This window comes from Danaus plexippus, chromosome 20, assembly GCF_018135715.1.
Source record: "Danaus plexippus chromosome 20, MEX_DaPlex, whole genome shotgun sequence".
Lineage (NCBI taxonomy): Eukaryota > Metazoa > Arthropoda > Insecta > Lepidoptera > Nymphalidae > Danaus > Danaus plexippus.
The window spans coordinates 6,181,916-6,208,357 of record NC_083550.1 but is presented as its reverse complement, the minus strand read 5'-3'; the positions used below and the strand labels follow the sequence as shown (position 1 = coordinate 6,208,357).

Sequence of the window (26,442 nt, the reverse complement as noted above, 5' to 3'; positions counted from 1 at the left end):
TAATGCTCTAACTTTCTCCGTGGGAGAAGAGGCCTTTGCTCAGCTGTGGGCGCCGATAGGTTAATGATGATTATTTTTTCGATTTCTTAATAATGTCAGTGTCTTCGGAAAGCGTCCTTGACCTCAGTAGTTATCTTTATCACTTTATCAGTACTTCTTCAGGGTCTCGAAACTCAACAATACCTTACAATACGGTCAGATATATCCCAAGGTTATCGTTTTATTAATCGTCAATGTAATTCGTGCTTTACATATTCTGTAGAGGATCTTGAGTGTGGATCGTACAATATTAACTACAAGTTATCTCGTATACGTGGGTAGTATCTACAGTCACCACGCTCGAGATGCGTGCTGATATGATAACCGTAATCCTCGCCCACTCCACCAGCAGTCGGAGCTCGGACCTCCCGGCTGATAAACGCATCAGCATCGATACTCGGAGACGGTTAAGAACACCTCAATCCAATTAGTATTTTAGAAAACAGTACAAAAGTCGTGTTACGATTAATTTATAAGTGATTTTGATAATTTTCTAGTTTTATTGTGCACTGCAGCCTTGCTATATATAACCGTGTCATAATACTGTCAACGGTGATAAGAAGATTCATCTCACAAACTGAGATTGTTTCAGTAGCGTGTGTTGCGTTATAAAATATAAGATGCCAACGCTCATTGTAGAGAAGCTTTTGGTTACTTTGCATAGATTTGTGAGTATTGGATTACACTTATATATTGAAATTGTAAATATTTAATATAAATGTAGATCGTAGGTAGAAAAAGTTACATATATGGCTTATAGGTTTCCAAAAAAAACTTCTAGTCTAGTATTGAATTGAATAAAATATTTTATTTCGTATAACATGTAAGAAATAGATGTTTCTTACGCAATATCCTTAATGATTGTTAATTGCATTGTAATGTATTTTATTCTATAACAAACGACACTAAAACAATATTTTAGTGATGTCTTCATACAATGAGTTTGTGGTCATATTATGTGTATATTAAAGATATTATTTTCCTTAAAGGTTCAAAAAGGACGTGATTTGCTACGAATTGAGACATGTTTTGGTCAGAAAATTCTTTTATATTTTGTTGAATGTTATTGAAGTGTACTATTGACGCCAATAGCTCCTATCACGTGTAGCGATGGATATCTCGTTGGAGTGCGCTATGCAGAGAATGCCGATAGTGGAAATGTTTTGAGTACTCCTGCACGCGGGATTGTCCTGATTATACAGTCCTCGCTGGGAACTTTACCTTGGAAAAATATATTTTTTCGCGCCTTTGGAATCTGTAATATACAAAATCGCGTTTTAAAACCTTCGAGTACGCGTATTAAATTAACTATTAAATCTCTATAATAAACTAGTAAATAAAAAACCATTAGTTGTATCGTATTTTTTTTAATTTATGTCTTTGGCTATGATGACGTCGGTTCATGGAAGAATAGGAAAAGTTGCCAAATATGCGGAGTACATCCTGAACTGGTCGCCGTGACCTATAATAATTGAATGGGCTGTTAGCAAACAATGTCCCTAGCGCCATAACAGACCAAGAACCTGGGCGCTCGCCAACTGGCTTGGATGCGTCACTGATGGGACAAGTTTGAGGAATTGATCGTGATCGCAATATGACATTAACTAGCTACGACTGTAAATAAATACAGAGTTTATATCGGCGTACAAACAATAAAAGACTAAAACCGCTCGTGACATATATATAAAATAATTCCATCGTTAATTTCGGTTTGATCGATATTAATGAATCGGCATCGGCGTGTTTATGACGGTCGGAAGACCGATTTTATTCCCGATCAGTCGGTTGAAGTTGACCGGCCTCGACAGTTACGATATCATCTTTGATCATTGGCGATTTATAATTTAATCTATAACCCAAAACCGATATAAATTGCATGCGATGTTTATTGTATGATTGCTGTTATAACAAGATAATTACTTCTCCGCCACCGTCCGCCTCTGCTGCGTGTTTGCGCCGAGGTCCGCCGTCCGCCGGAAATAGGGCTGTATTCGCTTTGATTGTCATTGTAATTTATGTATCGTTGGATGACTGTCTCCACCAGTCGGTTCTGTGATGCCGGACAGAAATACAGTGTTGCTATATAGAAAAAAATAATATCAAATCTAGTAAACGAAGTGCTTGTTAGTCGCGATAAACATTCGAAGATTTAAAACATTATTTATTCGAGTGTTGCGTTAATCTAAGACATTTGCATTAAAAGTAAGCTTGATATAAATTCATACGTGAAAAGTATTTTTTCTGTACAACGGTTCCGGAACCCAGCAACGACGCTGAAATAATTGCATGCGGTTTTTAATCCGAAATAAAATTCTTTATGGCGACCGCTGGGTGATCGCGGACGTTTTTATTGCTTGAGTAAAAACGTATACAAAATGGTCGTGTGGTATACGGACGACGACGAGGTATTTATATATATATAAAACCTTCTTTTGTATATTGTTTTCATTACATTAGAATATTATCTGTATATTTTTTAAACCGAGTCTATTTTGAAAGCGTATTGTCATGTAAAAGAAATTTAAAATATCATTTCAAGGTCTACGTGCGTACAGATGCTATCAATTGGAATAGTGAGCATTGAACGTGAATGTACTCTAGAATTTTCTTTGCTTAGAAACATGTACAGTAATGATTTAAATATAAAATAAAAGAAAGGCTGAATTGAGTTAATTTATTAATTTAGTTGCAATTATTCTAAGTTTATTTTTATTAATATTTATCTAAATTTGTTGACAATAAAGCAAGAAAAATAGTATTTAAATGTTTCATTAATATATATGATACTAATAATTTTAAATTATTTTTTAATATCCTTGTAATTTTTGTTCTCACGCTTTAATTCAATCCGTACTTAGAATTAAATGTAACTTTTCTCGGAAGATTCCGTCGCGTTGACGCCTTCAATTGAAGACATCTTCTAGTTTATTATTTATAAAGTTCTTGGTAATTTAATTGTATAAAATGAAATTTGAGCACATTTAATCTGTGTCGAGCTACATATATGCGAATATTGCATCGTCATAAATTAAAGTTAACATATACATAAATATAAGTATTAGTTATAGTGCGATTTTGATAAAATCAAGTATGAGATGTAATTCAAGATGTTTATCTCCTCTCCCATCTTCAATTCATGCCAATCGTAAATTTTCCTCAGAAACTAATAATTTTTTTCAGACTTTAATCCTATTTAAGATGACATCTGTCTTTTGTTCTGAATCACCTATCCATCCAGAGCTGGTTGTAATAGTATGTGTTTGTTTCAGAGCGAACAGTCCTCCCCGTTCCGTCGATGGACCACAGGAGGTGGCGCTGGCAGCTCTTACAGGCACCCAGACCACCGAGGTCTATACAATAAGGTTTGCTTCACAGAATTATATATAATTTAATTAAGAAATAAAACCATTAAGAGAAGAATGCTTCACTTATGTAATGTTCTGATTTGAGGGTAGGTCAAGTTTTTCAACCTTGTAACCTATAATACGAAAGGTTTAGAGCGTGCCAATTAAAAGTTCATAGATTGATTTACTTACATTTTTAGATTATTTTAAATGAAATATAAAAATATAATTTAACAGTTTTGTTTAGTGGATATAAAAAAACTTCTTAATAACAGTATATCAACAACGACCGTTAGAAAGATCGTATAACAGGAAATTTAACTCATTTAGTTAGTCCTCAAGTTCAAGACTTGAACGTGTGTTTTGATAATAATATGACCAGCAAATTTGAATTGATAGCTGAAAATTTAGCAATTTAATAAGCAGGTTGAAAAGCAATGAGTAGGTTATATACAACAAAATACTACGATGTGACGGATACAGTTCCGTTGAAATGAACCGCAGCAAAACAAACGCGAGGTAATGGGGTCGCACGATATCGTCCGAATAAAACAGCAGCCAGCGTTCAGCTAGTGTTGGGTTATTTATAAACATGAATCATTGTACTCGCAAACTAACTTTGTTTGAACTTGAATTAGAGTTAAGCCCAACGAAATCAGACGCGCTTAGTTAGATATATATTTTAAGTTAAATTATCTTTAATAGCAAATGAGCGAAGGTTCGGCGCCAGCCCAGTCTGGTTCCGCTAAGGGCGGCGTGGCTCGCTGGTCGTTAGGCCTGGAACAGCTGCTGGCCGATCCAGCAGGGGCTGCAGCCTTCGCCCACTTCCTGGACAAGGAGTACGCCGCTGAGAACATCCGGTGAGTGAACGGTCTCTATAAATCAGTTTTCACTACGGCGGTAAAGTAATGACACTCAGGTTGGAGGTCTGTGCTATAAATGGCATTAATATTTGTTTGCATACTAAAAAGAGTGTCAGCGTGTCAAATAATGTTCAAAATTTAAAATATATATTTAATCGATAAGAAAGTTATTTTATACAAAAAAGTTTTAAGTATCACTAGATAATATCATGTAAAACTAAGGTTTTAAATACATTAGACCAAAACATAATGTCCCATATCCGGTCCAGGTTCTGGTGGTCGTGCGAGCAGTACCGCCTGAGTGGGGCGGAGGCCGAGCGCTCCGCCCTCGCAACTCAGATCTGGCAGAGACACCTCGCGGACGGGGCCTCGGATCCCGTGAATGTTGACGCCGCAGCCCTGAGGGCGGTCAGTCTCAGGCTGCACCAGACTCCGCCGCCGCAAGATCTTTTTCTTCAGGTATATAGAAGTTTAGTCACTGTCGTCCAAAACGGGTCTTCCCAAAAAAATTCCTCCCCACGACCCAAACGAATCTCATATTTGTTACTTAGCGATTACTCCTGTATTTTTAATAAAAAAATCTCCCAAGACGATTAGTGTGAGTATTAAGTCAGTGATAACATGCCAGCCCTGATTCCCCGCCAGGCTCAGAAGCAGATCTTCAACGTGATGAAGTTCGACAGCTACCCTCGTTTCCTTCGCTCGTCGGTCCACGCGGAGTGCGCCCGAGCTGACCTCCGAGGCCTCCCGCCGCCGTACGCACCAGAAAACAACAAGGTGAAGGTCAAACCCAGTTTTTATGCCTCGACACTATGAGCGAGTAACCTATATATGTCTTGAAGAAGTTGATGAACTACTTCTTGGAGACTGATGAACATATGACACATCCCGACGAGGACCCGACCTGTAACTGCTGCATATCAACAGATGTTTAAAATGATATCCTATGATGATAACTTAATAACTGGGTCCTTAGAGAAGTTTAAAATATTTCTTATAACATTGAGAGAAGGAAAATAAAAAATAATATTGGGCAGACACCTGGTTACAAATAATGATTGGAAGCTGAAAATGTTATCCGTTTTATATTAAGTAATGAAGAACTAACTAACACTGAACCTCAGCCAGACTTTGTAAATTTTCCTTCATGTTATTAGCGAAATGTTGATAACGAAATGACTTGTCTTGTTATCAGCTGAAGAAGACTTCGTCGAACGCGTCCGAGAGGCGGCGCAGCGGGTCGCTCCTGCCCTGGAGGACGAGGGCGCTGTCCAGGGAGAGAGACGAAGACGTGAGTATGAGGCTGGCACTGACGGATAGCAGAGATAGGCGGAGATAGAGATCGACAGCAGGCAGTGTTCGGTTTTCTGACAGACTATATATATATCCAATCATTGTAACATTATTATCATACAAACATACAAAAAAGGTTTTTCTCATTCCCCACCAATATGACAATCCAATTTACTTAAGTATGTGTGTTTTTTAACATCACAGAAATCCCTTAACTCCTTACAAACACGTCTGACTTGTAATGTTCAATACACATTAGGCGCGGGCAGGTTTAAAATAAATTATAACTAAATAAGAAAAGACCTAGTCATTGTTTGTGTTGGCTTTATACGGCGAGTGAATGGAAAATGTACACAAGCGGAACAAATATTAGCAACACCATAATAGCATGTGGTGACACCCGCCACCCGCCACCCGCCAGCCGCCACCCGCCACCCGTCACCCGTCACCCGCCACCCGTCACCCAGCACCAATATCATATGATCATTGTTTCTTCGGGGATTATTTTGTTACTTTTAATGATGTCATTGTGTAAATTTACGTTCATTCAAATTTCTTCCACTCGTCTTAATTAATAAGACACGGTTCACACGGCAAAAAGAAAAGTAATCACAGTTCCGCTCCTTATCAGTGTTTCAAATGAGTCTGTTTCTATCTCAGTAAGTCTCGCGCCACCAACTGTCCGTTTACTTCGTGACTTCATTGAATTTATTTTCATTAATTGAATTGTTTAAATTACGAGTTGAACTGAGATTACTTTATAAATAGATGTCAGAACTCAGATTACTTTCCATATATAATGTTAATTACCTTTTGTTGCACAATCGTAATATCATCTATGTAAATGAAATGTGAGATTATATTGTCTGTCGTCTGAAAACCCGATGTATTCGTATCCATTGTAGCCATATTGTTTTTTTACGTCGTTATTAACGTCTAATTTAAGAATATTTCATAACTATGAAGTATTATCTAACAATGAATGACTCTCCTGCGTACGCTGTCACTTGATGATCTGCTTGAGCCGCATCTATCCGTCAGGTGGTGAAGTCGAGTCAAACGAACGGTCAGTGTTCGTTGTGCCGCGTGGTGCTCCCAGACGGTGCTACGTCGGTGGTGGGGGTGGACGAGGAGGTCACCGTCAAACGCCTCGTGGACAGACTCCTCCAGAGACGAAACTTGGACTGCAACACCTATGACGTCATACTCGTCGATCAGGTAGCTTATATTGATTTATCACGAATATGAGTTATAATAGTTTATTATAGTTAGTTTCTTTCTTTATACAACTCTACGTATGGAAACATCAGTAATATTAAATTCTTAACTGGTCTGACGCGATCCTGTTGACTAAGTATGTCCGTAACACGTGGTTTTGTCTGAATGCGGCGTGGAGTAAATCTTAGATATCATAATATTAACGCCTGGCCTCTACTACTTCCAGAAACTATCATCTTGACTGTCACACTGATACAGGTCTGTTGTCTGCGTCTCCTATATATATCTTTGCGTGTGTCATGACAGGCGGGTGAGGGTTCCACCGTCCCGTGTTCCGCTCCGTCGTCCCGCCTCGGAGGTCGCGTAGCGCGCGTGGAGCGTCGCGTGGTGTTACGCGTGTCCGTCGCCGGGCGGGCGGTCGCGGTCCGGTGTCGTCCGTCGCGGCGCCTGCGACACGTCCTGCGCCCCGTCCTGCAACGCTACTGGCCAGATCTCGGCTCTCATCGGGTCCTCTCCGCCGGCGTCCCCATACACCCCGACACGCCAGTCGACGAGCTGGACGGGGCCAGGGTTCAGATACTGGAAGACGACACGACCAGCACGCCGCCCGTCACCATCACCCGCGACGAGGACGGAGACTCGCTCAGCGACCTGGCTCTCCGCCCCGACGACCTCGACGACAACCAGGTAATAATTTAGAAGTAATGAAAACTAACAGTTTAAGTCGAGCCAAGAATGAACTAATTATTGTATATAGTATCTTTTCACTTCTCTCTTAAGCTCGTCCTCGTTACAGAGTACAAGTCGAAGTAGCGTCAGTTCTAACCAGACTGTGGACGTGACTTCCCTTGTGAACACGTCCGGTGTGAGCGGGGGCGGGGGCGGCGGCCCGGGCTCCAGGGTGAGGGCGGCGCTGCGGGCCGGCCCGCCACTACATCATCATCCTCCTGGTCAGTACATGTCTTAACGGAACACCCTATATAATGATAAAAACATTGAGCTTCCTCGGGCAATATTTTATATAGTTTAACGTACTCCAATGTCGACGCCTTTCTATGTTATATTTCTTGAAGGTTCAAAGTTCGTCGAAATGTTGAACACAGACTAATATGATATTTCAACATAAGCTTATGTCATATATAACGGGGCTCGGACCAACTCAGAATTTATTTACGATACACAACCGTATCTGTGACCAACATAAACACGTGCATTGATTATCATCCTAACGTTTTTAGATTTCCTTGAAAACCTGCGCGAGACGCAGCGTCAGAGGCTCCCGGCGCGCACGCCGCCGCCGCTACCTCCTAAACCTCGAGCGCCGACACTCGTGTGACAAACACACACACAACATGCTGGACACACGAAGGAAAGGACTGCCTCCTGCTGGGTGAAACACACCCACACTCGCGCGCAGACACCCACATACACACACAGACACACGACATGCTGGACACATGAAGGGACTGCCTCCCGCTGGGTGAGACACACCCACACTCACGGACATGCGCAGACACACACATACACGCGCAGACACACATACACGCACGCACACACACACACACACACAGGGTTGTGGAAGATAACAATATGTACATGGTACATACGAGCTGAAGAAATCGGAGCGGATATGACGTCACGAACACCTTCCCAAGAACCTTCCGCCGCTCCTTAGATTGTTTTCACGACACGGACGTTATCCGAAGCGTTGTGATTCAACATTATATCATTAAATTAATGATTATTGTAAATAAATATTATATTATCTCATTGAAAATCTCCATTTAGCGCTAAGACATGTAATATATTGAGACTTTGTATTTAGTTAGATGAAGTGCTGGAATGAATTTAATAACTAGGAAAAATGTATTTATTAATCAATGACTTCCATACAATAAGCTAAATAAACATTGCGTTAATACATTAATATACCTCAGAGAGAGCCGGAGCCAGGGCTGGCGAGGAGTTGGTAGCCGGCACACGTTTGAGATAAATAACTTATTGTTTATAACGTACTATTTTGATAAAAAAAAGATTTATTGATTATATGAATAAAGATCGTATAAGTATCTGGACATTTTATTTCATCCGCTGCGGAGAGCGCTGGAGTGTGGATCAGGTCGGGAGAAACAACTAGGCAAAGTTATGTGATTATCGTGAGATATCGACAATTATTCTGTGTTCATAATGAAAGAAAGAAACCAGTTCCTTCGATAAGTTCTTAAATACCGATAACTCCATTACGATTAGGAAAATTTAGGCCGTAATTTGTATAAATTTTTTCATCTACAAGGAGAGATATAGATACGACTCCAAAGAGCGAGGTAGATAGACAACGTTACAAGGAAAGTTCTAAGACTACCCGCAAAAATGAAAGGCTAAAAACAATCTAACTATATATTAACATGCATCATCAGGCGCTGGCTAGAGCTGGCTGGTTGTTCTGTTCGAGTTCCTTCACATCCTTCGCTTCGTCTTTGCCTTCCTCTATCAGCTCCGCGGGCGGAGGGTCGGGCTTCGCCCTCGTCAGGCGCGAGGGTTCCCGGGGCGGCGCCCAGTCCGGTATGATCTTGTCGTGGATCCGCCACGCTCCGTACACGTTGGACAGATGTTTCTCGAACACCACGTACTCTAGCACGTCCTTCGCTACGATCTCGCTGCCGTGTATCAAGCGGCCGAACCTGTCGTACACGGCCAGCTGCTGGCGAGAGTGGAAACGCACTGTGATCTGGAACGAGGTAAATACGGCGCTGTGATGTCGTGATCTCAGTAACAAGCGTATTGTAACGCGTTAATATACTGAGACGAGCTGTTTAAGATGTCGCAACAGACAAAACGTAATAACAGCAATTAGAATATTATTGATGTTTCTATTTCATTCATTAGATGGCTCTATTTTAAATTATGCAATATTTACAAATATAAAGATACCTGCTGATATAGTCCAATAGCTGACCCTAACGACAAATACGTTTCTTCTATCAATCTGATCTCTATATACGAATAAATATTATTAAGCAATCGGTCATAATACTAAAAACAGGCTTATCGTGATCGGATCTACCGGCCGTAGATCTTAATCGGCTGAGATCAACGAGCGATTTACAACTTGTACAATAACCTATAGAATGCAACTCGACACGTAATTCATATAATATATAGGGTGCTTGACTCCAATGTAAATATAAAACAAATTGTTACAAAAAAAGTTTTTCGTTAATTGAGTTATAATGTATGCATTTTCATGAAAAAAATCGTTACAGAAATTATATACGTTTCATATTTGATCACGTGATTAAAGACGTGCGCGCTCGGTGACAGGCGAGTGACGTGTGACGCGTGACGCGAGTGTAACAAGCGGGCCTAGTTTTTTATTCAATAAACACTTTTATTGTGATCTCCATAGAAAACAGAGGAATTCAAGAAAAAAAATGCAAATGCTTAGGGAATAATGACTCGTGGGGATGTTTTCATTAAATCCGTCGTAAAATAAAACTTTATATTCAACATTTTGTAATGGAATTTCAAAGAGAACCGCATGTTTTATATAAGACTAATGACCAACACGTCTTGACGCTGCTAGTCTAACCCACAAGCTGTAGCTGTCGTTCTGGGATTCCGCCAACGCCTCAGACTGTGATGATCCTCAAATTTTGTAACTTCAATTGAGCCACCGAGGTATTTATTGTGTTGCCAACGCTATACTGCTTTTAAATTAAAATATTTAAATAAGGTTTAAAATCATCTAAGGTCTTAACTTTCTTTCAATTTTGTTATATGTTATTCTTTGTCCGCGTTTAATACTATGTTGGTCATTACTGAATCATAGTTTACATATTATAATCACGCTGAACGTTGAATGCTCTGTCATATAAATTTGTCTATGTAGTGTAAACCTAAAGTGGTAAGGAATACTTAACAAACACCAATATATTAAAACTATTCTATGTCATTCTAAGTAATTTTTCAAACGTCTTCTTTATAACAAATGTATATTAAGATAGACCTAACTTCAGATGAGGATTTTTTCGGATCTGCTCCGCTCTATGCCGTTCACAATTATGAAATTACTATAAATAATGATTCTAATACAACATAACTTGCTAAGACGGATATTCGCTTTGAGGTCTTAAGGCGTTACAGACGAGGCGAAGCTGCTCAGCTACCATGGATTCACCGTGCGGGTGCCCGGTCCAGCGTTGCAGGGAGAGGAGCTTCAACAGTGCCTGGGACTTGCGACCCAGGTGTAGGTTTAAGGGGCCCCTATCTAACGCGCGTTAAACGCTCACCTCCACCGTCCAAGCTCCTCTCTCTACCTAATCAAATTAGAAACGAACGTACTAATGCTGCCTTCGAAGCACGTTCTAAGAATGAATTGATATGAGTTCTGGACAGGCCCAAGTCTTTTAGCGGGTTGTAGAGAGATTTAGCCGTTATACCTCTAGCTCCCACTTCTACCGCGTACAAATTTACAACGAACATATTCTTTGAGTTCGTTAGTGAGCTCGTAATACTTGTTGACCTTGATGGCATAATCTTTGGGGACGTTGGTTTCCCAAGCAACCGTGAGCTTTACCTAAACAACGCGCTTTAAAGTTCGCGAATACATAAATATGTCCTTAAAGTCCAATCCGAAGCCGCTTTAATAATAGAGTAAGGCTTTACGTTTGATAGCCCTAGTGCCTTCTCTCACAAAACCTACTGGGCGCTCGTTTGTGGTAACAATATTATGTCTCCGAAATTCTAAGTATTTTTTTATATTTTTTTTTTGAATAGATTTAAAAAACAGAATATTTTTATTATTAAACATAAATATAAAATCAATAGCAATGGAAAATGTATTTGAACAAAATATGTTATTGATTTTATTGATTGTGTTATGATGAAGAATCGAAATACTTCTGCAGACATATACTAGGCTGTACATACTGAAACTAGCACTCGGCTCACTGAGGGCTCCGCAACCAGAGAGTTGGGTTTGAGCAGTTCGTTACACAACAAGTGAGAGTTGTATCAGAATTCAGTATCACAATTGCTATTGTACAGTGATGGATTGAATACTTCTCCGTACCTGTCCGAAGATGTTCTCCTTGGAGACCACATCAGTACATCTAGCGTGGACCACCCTCGGGGGCTCCAATGAATCCAGATACCTCCAATGTATCGTCTTCAAATGACTGTTATGTCTGAACTCCGGGTAGGCCTTCTCGGTCACGTAACGCCTCAATTCAGCTTTGTCACCTTTAGCCAAGCTTTCGTGAGCTTTAATGTAAATATCCTGAGCTATTTTAGCGAATTCCTTCGCATCGAAATCCTCTTCGTATGATTTAACTTTCCGTATGGCCATCATTGACTTTGATTTCTTCTCGAGTAATTGAACGGCTTGCTTTGCTCGGGTCGTCGATACAAGGGATGCTTTTCCATCACCCTCCGGAGGGATATAGGCTTCGAAAACTCCACCTGGAATAATAACCGTGAATTATATACACATAAGAGACAATTCTTACTACGCCGGTGATTTTGTCCCTGAGGAAGATATATATTTTTTATTATTTATGTTATTTAGTAAATCAAAAAGAAATTCTTGTATGAAAGTAGCCTAACTGCTTCCTTATCATATTAATCCATACGAAAATCCCATTAAAATCAGTACAAGCGGTACCATTTTTGAGATTATGTGGAACAAACAAACAGTAATATAAAATATATAGGTCATTTTGGTATTTGTACCATATATAGTGGAATTTGCTCATTTTAAAATTATCAAAATACCGTTTAAAAAAATCCAATATTATATAATTTAGTGATCATTTTAATTAAATGTAAAGGACTTCTCGGAGAAAGTTACTTAAAATGGAAGCTAGTAACAAATATAACAATTTATCAACAGAATATTTTAATTCTCTTACTTTTTCCTTATTTTATGTATTCTGAGGTCAACCAACTATATTAGAAAAGGATTTTACCTGTGACTTCATTATTATGTTCATATTTTTGTATATTAACTCAAAGTTACAAATTCTTCAGCTTCAGAACATTTGCAAAACAATATAGTCTTTATAAACAAGTAAATGTATACCAGTAGCGGAAATATAAAATGGTCGTTCCATCCAGGGGCGAGGGGGTAAAACCCCGCGCTCTTTCATCTTCTGCCTCATCTTCTCCGGGGGGATGGTGTCTGGATCCTCGTTCATGTCCGGTAGATCAATCTTCAGGTACTTCTGAGCGCGATGTTTTCTGAATTTCGGATTGTAATGCTTGCTGGTTGTAGTCCGGTATGGTTGAATAACACTTATTGTAGCACGGTGCCATAGTGCAGAGGACTAGAAAGTGTTTTCCTCTTTAATATAGTGCTTTTATTAATTATTATAATTTTAAAAATAAACAAACACGTACCTTGGCCAAAATTGAATTCGCCATGATTTAAAAGAAAATGTTAGTGTTGTAAAGAAAATCCACCTTAATTACTACCACATTTTATTCTATACCTCCTATTTATTAATATCTATTTTTCTTTAGTTACTTTATTTTCCGCAAATAATGTTTACTTTTTTATAATAAAGATTTCATAACCTAGAAATTAAACAGTATACACCAAAACTTAAGTCTAATGAAGTAATAACCAAATGACAAAACGTCAAAGTCGAACTTGTTCTATACATTTGGTATATATTAATATTACAAAATAGAATTTATAAAAAAACTTTAATTTAATCTTCTAATATTAAATATGCGGCCATTGATTAAATTTTAATATATTTTTATGGAATAGCACAATTTATCCAAATTTAAGACATAATGTTAAGTTGGACGCAACAGTAATTGTCTATGAAAAATATATTCTGCAATTTTTAGTCATATGTTTTCCTTTCAAAAAGTGATTTTGTAATAAGATATTACAAAATTCATCAAATTACCGTGCCGTATCCTTAAAATTTATTTAATAAATTCAGGCTGCACTTGAACTCATTTTATAATATAATAAATTGCTTTTATGTTTATCACGTCGATAGATTTCTTGATCTCTTAGGCGAAATTATACTTTAAATTATATTTTGGATTTGAAGCTTAAGTATAAAATATATGATTTTAAATATTTGACTTCTAATTGATCTATAAATTGCAAAAATATAACTTGACACAAAATTTTTGAATCGATATTCGTGACCTACTTTACCGGATATCCGGCGACTCCATACACGTTGTCTCTAGCTCTCGAAAGAATAGAGACCATAGCAGCGTTTCTGTCTTTTCTGAACAGGCGCAGTCCGAGAGAACTCGCAAAAGGAGTAAAAGGCTCCTACATAACCTGTAACTACGTGAGTATCAGTGCATACATTTGTTTTATTGCGCATAATTTTAGACAATTCCTGTCTTTTGTTGTATTTTCTGTTGTGAGATTACTCAAAGCAAGCGATTATTACTCGAGTCCTTGCTGAGTCATACGCTAAGTTTTAATCAGGTTGCTGTAACGGGGAAGCGTCTAGCGTGTTCTTTAAGTGAATTACATAGATTGCTTTATAAGTAGGTGGCTAATATCTGATATTATTATATGTATATTGTATTAGAACGCAATCGAATAACATGTATAGATACCGTAGGGTAGCGCGGGCGATGACCTGTCGTTGAATGGACCCTTGCATCTTCCTAATTGCCACGTGTTGTTTCAGCAATATATTGTATGAGTCAGAAGGTAGAAAAACCAGTATTATCGGGTCAACGGATCAAGACCAGAAAAAGAGGTGAGATTTTTATTATATTTATGTTATTTTTTATCGTGTTTCCTTCATATCATTGAAATCTAAAATGCTATCAAATAATTCGATGGTGTTAGATTAAAGTTAGGTTATTACGAATACATTTTAGTTTATATTTCGCATTCAACTGTAAGTAGGTCGTCTTAATAGCATTGTTAGTATGAAAGTAGCCTAAGCACATGCTCCAATCAATATTATAAGTTCGATTCGGGAGCACTACTTTATCTTCATAGCTTATATCCCATACTAAAGATTTAAGTTTGTTTAATATAAAAAATAGGTAGCATTTCATAACATTATACTTTTATAGTATTGAAGTATTCCTTAATATAAATTCAACATTATTTATAATAAATTTCGCTAAACTCATGTAATCATTATCATTAATGATTAGGAGTTCCGCCTCCACATAATTGATATGTGGTGAAAGTATTTGAAATAACACCTGCTGAAACTATCATAGTGAAAGTACTCTGTACAGATTTCTGTATGATTTGTTAGTTATATACAAAAAATATTTAACTTGATATTAATTTTAAACATCTTGCCACCATAAGTATGACAGGAACCACAGAAGGACTGTCACGCAAGATCACTTGCCTTTTGAGATGCTTTTTGAATTAAAAAATTATAAGTACTGTTAGATTCTCTAAATTAAGGTACACAGTGAATCAATGTATTTATTTTATACAAAAAAATATTTCAATTATATCTGTGAATTTAAAAGGAATTACTCAAATCACATTGAAGAGTTATTTTTCATTGGTGGAAAAAGATAGTTTTTAGGATAAAAAAATTGATCCGTAACATCAGGTCTTCTACTCTAATTGATTACGAATGTTTTCAATTGTTTTGATAAAATTATATTTAAAAAAAATATATAAGAATATATTAGTATTTTTAGGAATGTTATGAGTATATATGTACATATAACGATAATATATAAATTCCAAATTAATAACATTATATATATTTGGCACAAACATGTGAGATACCATGACATTGCTTTGTTTTCATTTGTATCAACTTAAACTCGGCAAAACTATGATTTTTGGCAAGCATTAAAAGTGGGTCTTGGAATTGACCCAATTTATTCTCGGGTAGCCTTCTAAAGGTTATGTTTCATATATAAGGTATCCGATGATATTTCACATTTAGACAAAAATACAGATGAATATTCATATAGGTCCTTGACACAGTTTGTTTGAGGTGGCCACGGTGTGTGACCTTTTTAGGTTTATCATCAAAGACGGTAATGAGGAAGTCGTTCAATGCCAATGCCATTTGGTTGCTATGAACCGAATACCTGTAATGAGAAGCCGTTCAACTACACCGAGCAAGTGTTTAAATAGATAGATGGATGTTTGTCTGTTTGTTACACATTCATGCAACATGTTTTTATGAAGTCTTAGTAGTTGTAGCTCAGAAATTGGAATCGTATACAGCGTGTGCTTTACGTTCGGCATCTCGTGTAGTTCCCGTGGGAACAGGAAGTGATAAATAAAGCTACGTGGCACAGCCTATAGATGGCGCTCGTAATTTGGGTTACAACTGTTTACCAACGCATTTCCAAATGAAAATGGACGACGCCTCGGCGGAGTCTTTAATAAATCAGTTCTTTGTATGTCTGTTTTATTGTATGTACGTATATTCCAACGCGTATAATAAAACGATATAATGATAGTATTGTAAACAAAATTGTCGTACGATTCGTGATGCGTTCGCGTATTTATTATTTTTCATATAAACACTCGTGTTATGTAAATTAATTATGATTCTGTATATTATTACTTGATCAACAATTTTCCTTCTGGATTCTTCGATTTGTTCGAGACTTCATGATGTCATACCTGTTGAAACGTTTTGTCATACAAACATACATGTTATATAATTTTGTTTTTGTATTAGTTTCTGTGTGTCGTGTCTTAATGAAATTTTAAGATTTGTCATGAGTCTAGATGTTTTTCGATTCACATTTCCTTTTAGTTATGTAATGGAGACTTCTAGAATGTCGTCGCTAGTTGAACTATTTTAGACATGTATATAGTACCAAGCCACATTAAAAACAATAAAAATTACAAAATAAGAAGGAAGATGCAATATACTATTGACTGAAATCTTGTCACCACAGTAATGACGCGTCACTAACGACTAACATGACGTCCTTGTGCTGATATTGATGTAGAGGAAAATGATCGTTACTGGTTTAATGAATAAAATTTTCTAACTCGACAGCATTTAAACTTGTTACTTTGTTACTTACTATGTGTTATGTTGCTTCTAAAAAACGACGAAGTAAAGTTTAGTAAATGCTTTTATGGAGTTCAAAACTTGGCAATAATTTATCCCTCGTGAGACACATGGCGTCAACATGGCCGGCTTGTTTATTACAAGGTTTCCCTATAATAATATATAAGACAACTCTAGATATTTATGTATTGTTGTTTACTGTTCTTTTTATAGAGCATACCGCCAGTTGACTAATAAAGGTCGAAAAAAATATATCTCTTGTAATTCAATAAAACAGGATTTTTTAAAAATTCGGGCTGTGATAAGTATTTTGTATATTAGATGTTACTTCTAAGACTAAAATAAGTGACAAGTTCAGTTTGATCGCACAAGACCCAGGTCACACGTGGTAAAGAAGTTTATAAGTTGTGATCTGAGAGGTTACCGAATCGTGTCTGGGGACTGTTCGAACACAGTATACATATGGCACTATTTTCTAGCGGTTAGTTAATTATTACATATGTAGTTACGTAACGACCCGCACGTTTCTCAAACTATTCGTTTCTCACAGTTTCTGAACGCACTCTCGAAGTAGCTATCGGTTATAAAAACGACACATATCTAATAGTGCTATTCTGGACACAAACACTGAAAACTAACATAACTTATAAGTCAATACGTATTTCTTAACCGAGTGGTGTAACTATATCATATATGTTTTTAACCTGACTCCATATATTTTCTTTACCGTCGTTAACCTGACGTCTGTACATTTGTCCAGATGAGAAAGAGAAGTATGACCCTAACGGGTTCCGCGACGCGTTGGTGTCGGGTCTGGAGCGAGCGGGGGACCTGGACGCGGCCTACAAGTACCTAGACGCGGCCGGGTCCAAACTCGACTACCGCCGCTATGGCGAGGTCATCTTCGACGTGCTCATCGCCGGAGGGCTACTGCGTGAGTAATACATAGCTGATGATGCGACTCCGCCTGCACTCGGAACTCATGATAAAGATCGAAATAAGATTTAATGTCTAAGTAATCTAATAATGTAGTCCAGCTAAATGTCTATTCATCATTACCTTTCAAATATTGTAATTTAAAAATAATTAACAAGTCAATGTTTCATGTTGTTTATATAAAGATTGTGTTTAATGCATCGTGTGTAGTGCCCGGCGGCTCGGTGTCTATGGACGGGGAAACTCCCAAGACTAACACTTGCATCTTCAACGCCAGCGAGGATATGGAGTCTATGAGGAACTTTGAACAGGTAACCTTAACACCGCTGATAACTATATAAAATACACCGCAGTACAAACAAAATGATGAAAAACATGGCTAGAGTCCTGAACATCGATGTGGAAAAACCTTTCTCGTTCGTATTTACACTGATTATGATAACGTATCACGTATGGTGCATAGATTTTGTTTCGTCCAACTGAAATGAGATTGTTCTTTTAAAGGTATTTGTCAAACTGATGCGTCGTTACAAATATCTCGAGAAGATGTTCGAGGAGGAAATGAAGAAGGTGAGAGAAAACATTTATAAGGAGAATAATATTTTTAATATATTATTGATTAAATGATAGATTTTTTATTAATATATATATGGTCACAGGTGCTGGTATACCTCAAGGGATTCGAACCTCTACAACGCATCAAATTGGCACGAATGACTGCTCTGTGGATCGGTGAGTAGAAAAACAGTCTCTAGAACATTAGGTAACGGTGTAAAAAGATCGTCTCAAATTATTATGTTACAATGACAAAAATAATATGAATCAGAATGTGGTGTCCAAAAAACGTAGATATCAAGATAATTATGGAAATGTTTAATAAATGTGAATATTGCACACAATTAGAGCCAGCGCTCTGTGTATCGTAGTGCTGGTGTCGAAGTGATGCTACATTGAAGATCTCAGCTCATCTCCGTGTACGTTACATACGTACACGATACTCGGGCTGCGACACAAACATACGTACATGGAATATATATTAGCTTTAAGCCACGATAAGCTAGGAATGAAGCAGATGATATGACATCCTTATTTACTACATAATACCTTTGAAATATTCGTAACTCACCGCTACATTTGTTCTGAATACTTACAAAATATTTTATGCTGAAATAAAATCACATCAGATTATTTGATTAAAAACTACACTTAAACTACAAATATTCATGTTTTAATGGTATCTAAGATTTTCGCGAGTGTCCTTGGAAATAAAACTAATATTTTCCCGATCACATCTCGGCCAGTGATCACGGATGCTGCAATATAACCGAAACGTCGGGAGTATGTAGTTTAAAATAATAAAATACGCGTAGTGATCCGATATGTTAAATATATATGTTAAGTTAAATTACTCGTTATAGGCAACGGCTGTGTGCCCCCCTCGGTGTTGCTGGTGCTGGTGAACGAGCATCTGCTGAAGGAGAATCTGGCGCTGGAGTTTGTGCTGGAGGTGTTCGCTACGGTTAAGGCGGAGAAGGGAGTCGCCAGTTTGGTCACCGCGCTCAAGAGAGGACAACTAGAGGGCAGGTCTGGTTATGTTATACACTACAGAGATACCATACATATATATATATATATATATATATATATATATAGTATGTTTTTACGTCTGGATACGAGTACTTTTGAGCTTTAGATACTATACAGAATCACTTGTGACTATGTACTCACTGTAGCTTAGCTTAGTATAGTATTAGCTCTGTGTCAGGTAGATATTGATAAAACTTTATAATTAAAAATAGCAGTAAATCTGTATATATACTAAGTCGTGATTCCAAACTACCTGCAGATACTCTAGACTGGCATTCATAAGTGACATTTACAAACATAACGAGTACAATGATTCTCTATGTAACTTAATATCTAGACAGTATTAAATATCGTAAAAAGTTTTAAAGAACGTTGTGTGATGACAATAGGAACAAGTGGTTGTTAATAAGTCTCTCGGGTAAAAACATTAAGAGGTTAATGTACGCGTGTGATCCACCCCGACATGCCGGCGTGGCGGTCGATGTTCCAATCGCCGCTCGGCAAGGCGGGTAGAGCAGTGCATCATGTACTGGCACGCAGCATTCATTGTTGCGGAGTCATAAGTGACGCTACACATATAACATAACAGCCAATATTCCCACAATCGACCCGTTTCAGCCTCGACGTTAGTTTATACAACATTCTGCTCCTTAAGTTGATAATAGACAATCAATCTCTTAACTAACAAACTTCGTCTATGTTGTTACAGACTGTTAGAGTTCCTCCCTCTGAACCGGCGCAGTGAGGACGTGTTGGCTAGCGCCTTCGCATCACGCGGTCTCGCAGAGCTCTTGAGGCTGCACCGGGCTCAGGCGTCCCAGGAGGCTCGCCGCGAGCTGACCCAGGCGCTGCAGGAACAGCTGGCGGACGAGCGACCCGTCAGGGACCTCATCACAGACCTCCGAGACATGGCGCAGAGGCTCGACATACCTGACCACGAGGTCGTCGCTATTGTAAGTACGGACACACACACACACACACACGATCATACACACACATACAGACACACTCACTTGATATGATGATACTCGATGACGAGTCGGAGTTGCAGGAATTGAGTGTACGAGCGAGGCTCGGCCGAGTATTTCGTTCGTTCTGAAGCTCGTGCAGTCTCTCCTGTGGCGAAGTCGATATGGCAGCCTGATCTCACTCTTCACACACACTAACACACACACACACATGAGTGACGTGTTGACAAGCCCCCCCTCCCCCAGACCTGGCAATGCGTGATGTCCCGCGGCGAGTGGAACAAGAAGGAGGAACTGCTAGCGGAGCAGGCCGCCAAACATCTCCGACATTACACGCCGCTACTGGCAGCGTTCGCTCAGTCCGCGAAGGCTGAGATAGCTCTGCTCACTAAGGTACATGCAACAAACATTTGTGACACTTTAAATAAATATAAAATAAATGAGGTTTTCTACACCTGGCCAACTTAGTAATATTGAATACCTACCAGTGTTAACATACTGAAACCCATTTACTGTGATATGACAGATTCTGTAATGATTTGTATTAACTATCTTTGAATCATATCCGTGTCATCAGCTTCAGTCGACCCGGTCAGGGTAGATACAAAGCAATAATTATTCAATTTCCCCGTCAGGTTCAAGAGTACTGCTACGAGAATATGAGCTTCATGAGGGCCTTCAGTAAGCTGGTGCTGATGCTGTACAAGAGTAACGTGCTGAGTGAGGAGGTGATCCTCAAGTGGTACAGAGACCCCAACTCCAGCAAGGGGAAGGTCATGTTCCTTGACCAGATGAAGAAGTTTGTGGAGTGGCTTCAGAGCGCCGAGGAGGGTAGGCTGTGCTCCCATATATATAATGATACGGACATCAGTGTCCCTCTCAGGAGACCGAAGACTTGTATAAATATATTGACATGAAATTCTTAAGTTATTTTATATTTTTACTAAGTATTTAAAATGTTATAGAATCGGAGAGCGGCGAGGAGGAAGATTAGTTTAAGGCAGCGAGTGAGACTGACACAGGCGCCGTCCCGCGACCACCACCACCGACACCACCACACATGACCTCTACCACCCACCACCGACCACCCAGCCGCGGCCGCACTGCCACTGGTCGCGCCACCAACACCACGATACAGGCGGGACGTTTTCTACAACTGTATATTATTCATTTCTAAAGTGACATGTTGAAATAAAATATTTTTTATTCAATTTTTTTAGTAAAATTCAAATAAACGGTGGCAACACTCGCCCTGCGTTTGGTTTTTTCTCATCTTCCTAAATAAAATCCTTCATATTCACAATCATTATAAATTTACAATTGTTCCGTACTTGACCTACGTCTGATATCATTTACTAGTGATGACTTATATCACATTTAATATTTATATATAGTTTAAGTTATATTGATAATTATTATAAATACTAAAGACAAAACCTCGTTAAAATAATATTTGATAAAGTCGGAGTCAAAGCCACTCCGTACTATAACAAATTATGTTTGAGCCACACTCTCGGACTTGATGTTTATTGTTCAGCTTTACTTCCGGTAATATCTTACAAAATGGCTGAAGCCAGTATTTTGTTGTTTTCAAATACAAGCCGATACTTAAATGTTGCCATTAGACAATAACGATGGTTCAGTGTTATAATTATAATCAGCCATAAAAATAATTGCAAGGATTATAGTATGTTATAATTAGTGCGGCACAGATGGCGCCACTTGTAACAAAATATTTTAAGTTTATGAGAGAAAATTTCTTCTGAAACTTGGGGGAAGTGGTGCGAGTGATGGAAATATGTTAGGAATAGATGTCACGTCTTCGGTCAATAAGGCACTGGATTTCGGTGTTGTAGACCACGTGAAGCCTGTTGGAACTTTGAAGTAGGAGAACTACCGCTAGAAACTAGTAGTGTTACAAGTGGCGCCATCTGTGCCGTAATAATTGTAATATTCTATTCATAGAATTATTTTCATGACAAATTATAACTGAACGAATTTTGTAATTTCAACATTTAAGTACCAACTTATATTTGAAAACTAAATAGCTACTAGCTCAGTCACTTTGTAGGAAATTACTTGGAGTAAAGCTGAACATTAAATATCAAGACTGAAATTGAACCTCGAATAGCAGTTACACTAAGGACCAAGAAGGTTACCTAGTATTTACAGACTATTGCCTGTAAGTCTGCTAATAAATAATAAGCAAGCTTTATCAATTTGACAAGATACTCAGAGAACTGATTACATAATGTAGAAAGAACAATTTCCTTTAATTTGAACCGTGCATATAAACACTTTAAACTAAAAATACAGCTTAGTTTAGTAACAATACCTCTATCATCGTAACTCCCTCACCGAATCTGAACTGATCCCAGCTGTAATATTCGTCTTATTTTGATAAAAATGTTGAGGTTTCTTATTGATAGAAATATTTTCTTGACTTGGTTATTATACTTACTTAAATTGCAAAAAATCGTCGCTCCTTTTACAGCTAACCTCCAAGTAAAATTGTGACAGGGACATTAATGTGTTCACATAGAAACACTTTTCGTTGTTTTGTAGAATGTACCTATTCTCAATGCGATGTTCACACCTCACCGTTTTTCTGACACTGATAATAATTAGGAGCTAACTTTTTTTCTCCACATGGCCCTCATGACCTTATTGTACTTGCATGACAATCGACATTTAGCAAGACAATTCTTGAAAAACAAATTTTTATTTATTTTGTTATATTTTAAACTACTTCCATTATTAAATATTGGAATAAAATTATTAATTTATTGTTATGAATTAAGAATATATAATTATACAATATTCGATAACCTTGCCTCGTTATTTTGTCACAACTCACATCACTAGTCACACAAACAGTCGACATAATCTTGAAAAAAGCGTCGTTGACGGGTTCGACTTTTAAAAAATAATATTTGCTTTTTAGATAGTTTTTAACAAATTTAGTCATAAATTAGTACTTTTTTTTTGTAACTGGGTATAATTAAACTTTTCTTCATATTATAAAGGATTGAAAATTTTGGCGTTAAATGTAACCGGAATTCAAAGTTACAGCTAGCATCCGATGACGACGCGTCAGAAACGCAAACTCCGAACGGCCGGACTTTAGATGGGTTTTTGATTTATAGGATCGACTTTCTTTTCTAACCGCCCACGTAAAAAGCGGGGTTTTAAATTAGTTTTAAAAACTGTCTATATCTGTCCGCCAGGCGTTGTAGCTCTCAAACGGATCTATCGACTTCGATGCAGTATTTTCATTTTATTTTAAAAGCTAGTTTCCTTGCTGTGATTCTTCGCTATATTTGGTTAATATCGGTTCAGCAGCTTTTCCAACATTATGATTGCTGTGTTTAGCGGTTGACGCCTGCCAGTACAATCGTTAATACTTAAAGGGCGGATTTTTTATTTTATTTTAATAACATTTAGTTACTGTTTCATACATTTTATGACATCCAAATTTAGATGAGTTCTGACATAAGTTTTGATGCGTAGAAGTATGTTTCTTAACTCATGAGTAAGTTACTCGATAACTCCTTCATATCATTTGACGCTTTGGTTTATATAGGTATATGCGAGTATATCCCAACGACATTGCCGACCACACTATGGTAGTGTGTTCGGCGTGGCAAAATGAGCGCCGTGCACTCACTGCGGCGCTCGGCGGGAGGATCCTCTCGCTTCCAAGTTTGGTCGAGGCCATGATTGGTAGCGATGAACCTTTGGAGGCTGCTGCTTGCTTCGCCGAAGCAGTAATGTCGGCGAAAGAAGCCGCGGAGAGGGAGCGGGAGGAGGATGCTCTAGCCGCTTCCATCCGGCGTAGACGTACGGGTCGCAGAAGACGGGTGAACCCGTAAACGCCTTTCTCCGACGACCTGGAGGTTCGACCAGCCTGCGTCAAATGGCACTGACGCAGGCATTGCACCTGGTCACCACGTTTGGGGATTATCTCGGCTTTCCCGGGTAGTCCCCCATCGGCGCGGTAGTCCGGCACAATAGCCGGGCGGCCCGGGGGTGAATTGGTGAATTGCTACAGCAGGTCCCAAATCACCCTAAATACAGGCAGGAAGGGAAGCCGGGGAGTTTTAGTGGGTATTTCCAGTGCCAATACCATCAGGCGCTGGGCGACCCCCACACAAAACTCACTGTCGAGCCAGGGCAGTGAGCAGTCTGTAAGAGGATTTCTCCCCGAAAAAAAAGGTTTATGCGAGTATACGTCTATTTAGTTATCAGTATCAAACATATGAGTATAGTAGGAACATGGCTAAAACTGTACGTGGGTAACACTGAAAATGTTTAGGACTGGACAATTCGAACAATGATAATGAAAACTTTCTTAAATTTTCATTTTAGAACTTCTTCGTCACCTAATGTAGTAAGTATATTGCATTCATTTGTCATTCGCTTTTGTAAATTGGCGGCAAATCTTAAACTCTTGTTACACGCGAAAATTTACTTAACGCGAGAAAATTTTCGATTAATCATTTTTTATGACTTTTGTTGTGGACTTACTCAACAACAAACTATTATAGGCTGCGATAAGCATTGCTCAATGAAGCCTCATATCATGCCGCTATTTGCAATTGGTTTGACGAGTTTAAGCGTGGACTTAGCAATCTCAGTGAAGACTCGCGTAAGGGACGTCCTTTAACAGCGACTACTGAAGATAACAGCAGTGCTGTGGGATGACCAGAAACACTGTCGCATGGACTGATGTCGCCAAATGTTAGATAAGTTCAACTACGGTTACCCAAATGCTGTATTTGACATCGTCACAGGTGATGAAAGCTGGTTATATAGCTATGAACTCAAAACCAAAAGACAATCGGCAAAGTGGACGTTTCCTTTCGAGGATTGGCAAACTTAGGTAAAGGAAGGAAGAAGTCAAGGAAAAAAGGTAATTGCTTCATTCTTTCGTCGGAAAAGTCACTTCGCGACAGGTACGCTAGAAGATTATTGTAGACTGGAATATCAATCGGTGTCTGGCTGTTGCTTTTATAAAATTCGTCTGCAGCGCCCTCGAAGCAAGGTTCTTCTTCACTACGATAATGCTTCAGCGCACTCCTTAAAACAGACTGTCGAATATTTGACTATGGCAGGTGTCGAGACAATGAGTCATCCGCCACCCAGTCCTGACCTGGCGCTCTGCTACTTTTATTATTCCCAAGAAATAAAGATAAAAATCAAGGAATTTGTTTTACGAGTCCTGAAAACATACGAAAATGCTGTAGAAGAGACTCCTAAGGAATAACGGACCCGCTGCTTTTCGATGTGTAGAGAGAAACGGAAATAATTTCGAAAAATAATAAAGTACTGGCAACATTCTACATTAAGCCGTTTTACGTTTTCTAAACTTTTTTAATGTTACCTGGGTATAATGGCCCATTTCTAGGTTGGATTTGAAGCTTTCTGATGAGACACCATACCGACACCTTGCTCGCTAGAATACTTCTGAGTTCCCGTCCTATCCATATAAGCTTACTTAACCCTAAGAAGTTAACATTAATCGTGCTTATTTCCTGAATAATATTTTTTGTAATTGATAGACCATGGAACTGTTCCGTGGAAGGAACGCCAAGAACTCGTGTACTTTTTACTTTCAGACCTTTCTTCAGCTGTTTACAGAGTAGACTATAAAAGCTATCAATTGTCTTGTACCTGAAATATTGTAATCGTTAGTATAAGGCTGCTGTAACCTGGGTTCGCTCACCAGAGCGTCAACTGATGTCTAGGAGACATCACAGAGACTCAAGTAGTGTTGCCATCACAAGAACTGAAGTAAATCAGTTTAACTGTTAAGTCAGGTACTAAAAAGTTCCGATTCCAGATATTTAAAGTTGCCACAAGCAACAATAATTGTATATCCCGGATATATAATCCTGTTCGTATCTAAAAAAAATCTTTTTAAATTTTCTATGTAAGGTTTAATACACACTTTATATATCACAAAATGCGTGTATCGTTTTTTACATAATATAATTTGCTCATATATTTTAACGAGGTAGTAAGAAGTTTTGATAGGTTCCCTACTTGTACCTAAGCTACATGTAACATATGTTATGAAAAAATTTTAATTACCTAATTTTTCATTGTCACCATCTTGTGGAGAAATTATGAAGATAGGAAAAATTACAGCTTGTGGCTCTAAAATGTTGTAATTTTTAAACTGTCT

At 38.3% G+C, this 26,442-nt stretch overlaps 3 protein-coding genes across 3 annotated transcripts in view; 2 read left to right on the top strand and 1 right to left on the bottom strand.

The window, feature by feature from the left end:
• LOC116773962 (regulator of G-protein signaling loco) overlaps positions 1 to 8,826 on the top strand; it is a 44,901-nt gene extending 36,075 nt beyond the window's left edge. The window contains exons 4-12 of the mRNA XM_032666559.2: positions 3,309 to 3,401; positions 4,089 to 4,243; positions 4,516 to 4,705; positions 4,892 to 5,023; positions 5,442 to 5,537; positions 6,581 to 6,757; positions 7,064 to 7,444; positions 7,554 to 7,707; positions 7,996 to 8,826. Of these exons, the coding sequence (XP_032522450.2) occupies positions 3,309 to 3,401; positions 4,089 to 4,243; positions 4,516 to 4,705; positions 4,892 to 5,023; positions 5,442 to 5,537; positions 6,581 to 6,757; positions 7,064 to 7,444; positions 7,554 to 7,707; positions 7,996 to 8,093 (1,476 nt within the window). The 3' untranslated portion in view covers positions 8,094 to 8,826. The remainder of the gene's footprint in view (positions 1 to 3,308; positions 3,402 to 4,088; positions 4,244 to 4,515; positions 4,706 to 4,891; positions 5,024 to 5,441; positions 5,538 to 6,580; positions 6,758 to 7,063; positions 7,445 to 7,553; positions 7,708 to 7,995) is intronic.
• A 314-nt stretch (positions 8,827 to 9,140) lies between these two features.
• On the bottom strand, positions 9,141 to 13,378 carry LOC116774185 (large ribosomal subunit protein mL45). Its single transcript, XM_032666844.2, has 4 exons — positions 13,154 to 13,378; positions 12,837 to 13,080; positions 11,829 to 12,217; positions 9,141 to 9,485 (listed from the first exon to the last, which is right to left on the bottom strand). Exons 1-4 carry the CDS (start codon positions 13,175 to 13,177, stop codon positions 9,171 to 9,173), a joined length of 972 nt encoding a protein of 323 aa, XP_032522735.2. The 5' UTR covers positions 13,178 to 13,378; the 3' UTR covers positions 9,141 to 9,170.
• Positions 13,379 to 13,919: 541 nt separating this feature from the next.
• Positions 13,920 to 21,504, top strand: LOC116773852 (protein krasavietz). The gene is made up of 11 exons (XM_032666382.2): positions 13,920 to 14,076; positions 14,428 to 14,499; positions 17,525 to 17,698; positions 17,911 to 18,011; positions 18,205 to 18,270; positions 18,360 to 18,432; positions 19,119 to 19,284; positions 19,997 to 20,240; positions 20,502 to 20,648; positions 20,891 to 21,086; positions 21,221 to 21,504. The coding sequence occupies exons 2-11, from the start codon at positions 14,439 to 14,441 to the stop codon at positions 21,247 to 21,249; spliced, it is 1,257 nt and encodes a 418-aa protein (XP_032522273.1). The 5' UTR covers positions 13,920 to 14,076; positions 14,428 to 14,438; the 3' UTR covers positions 21,250 to 21,504.
• Positions 21,505 to 26,442: the final 4,938 nt, after the last annotated feature.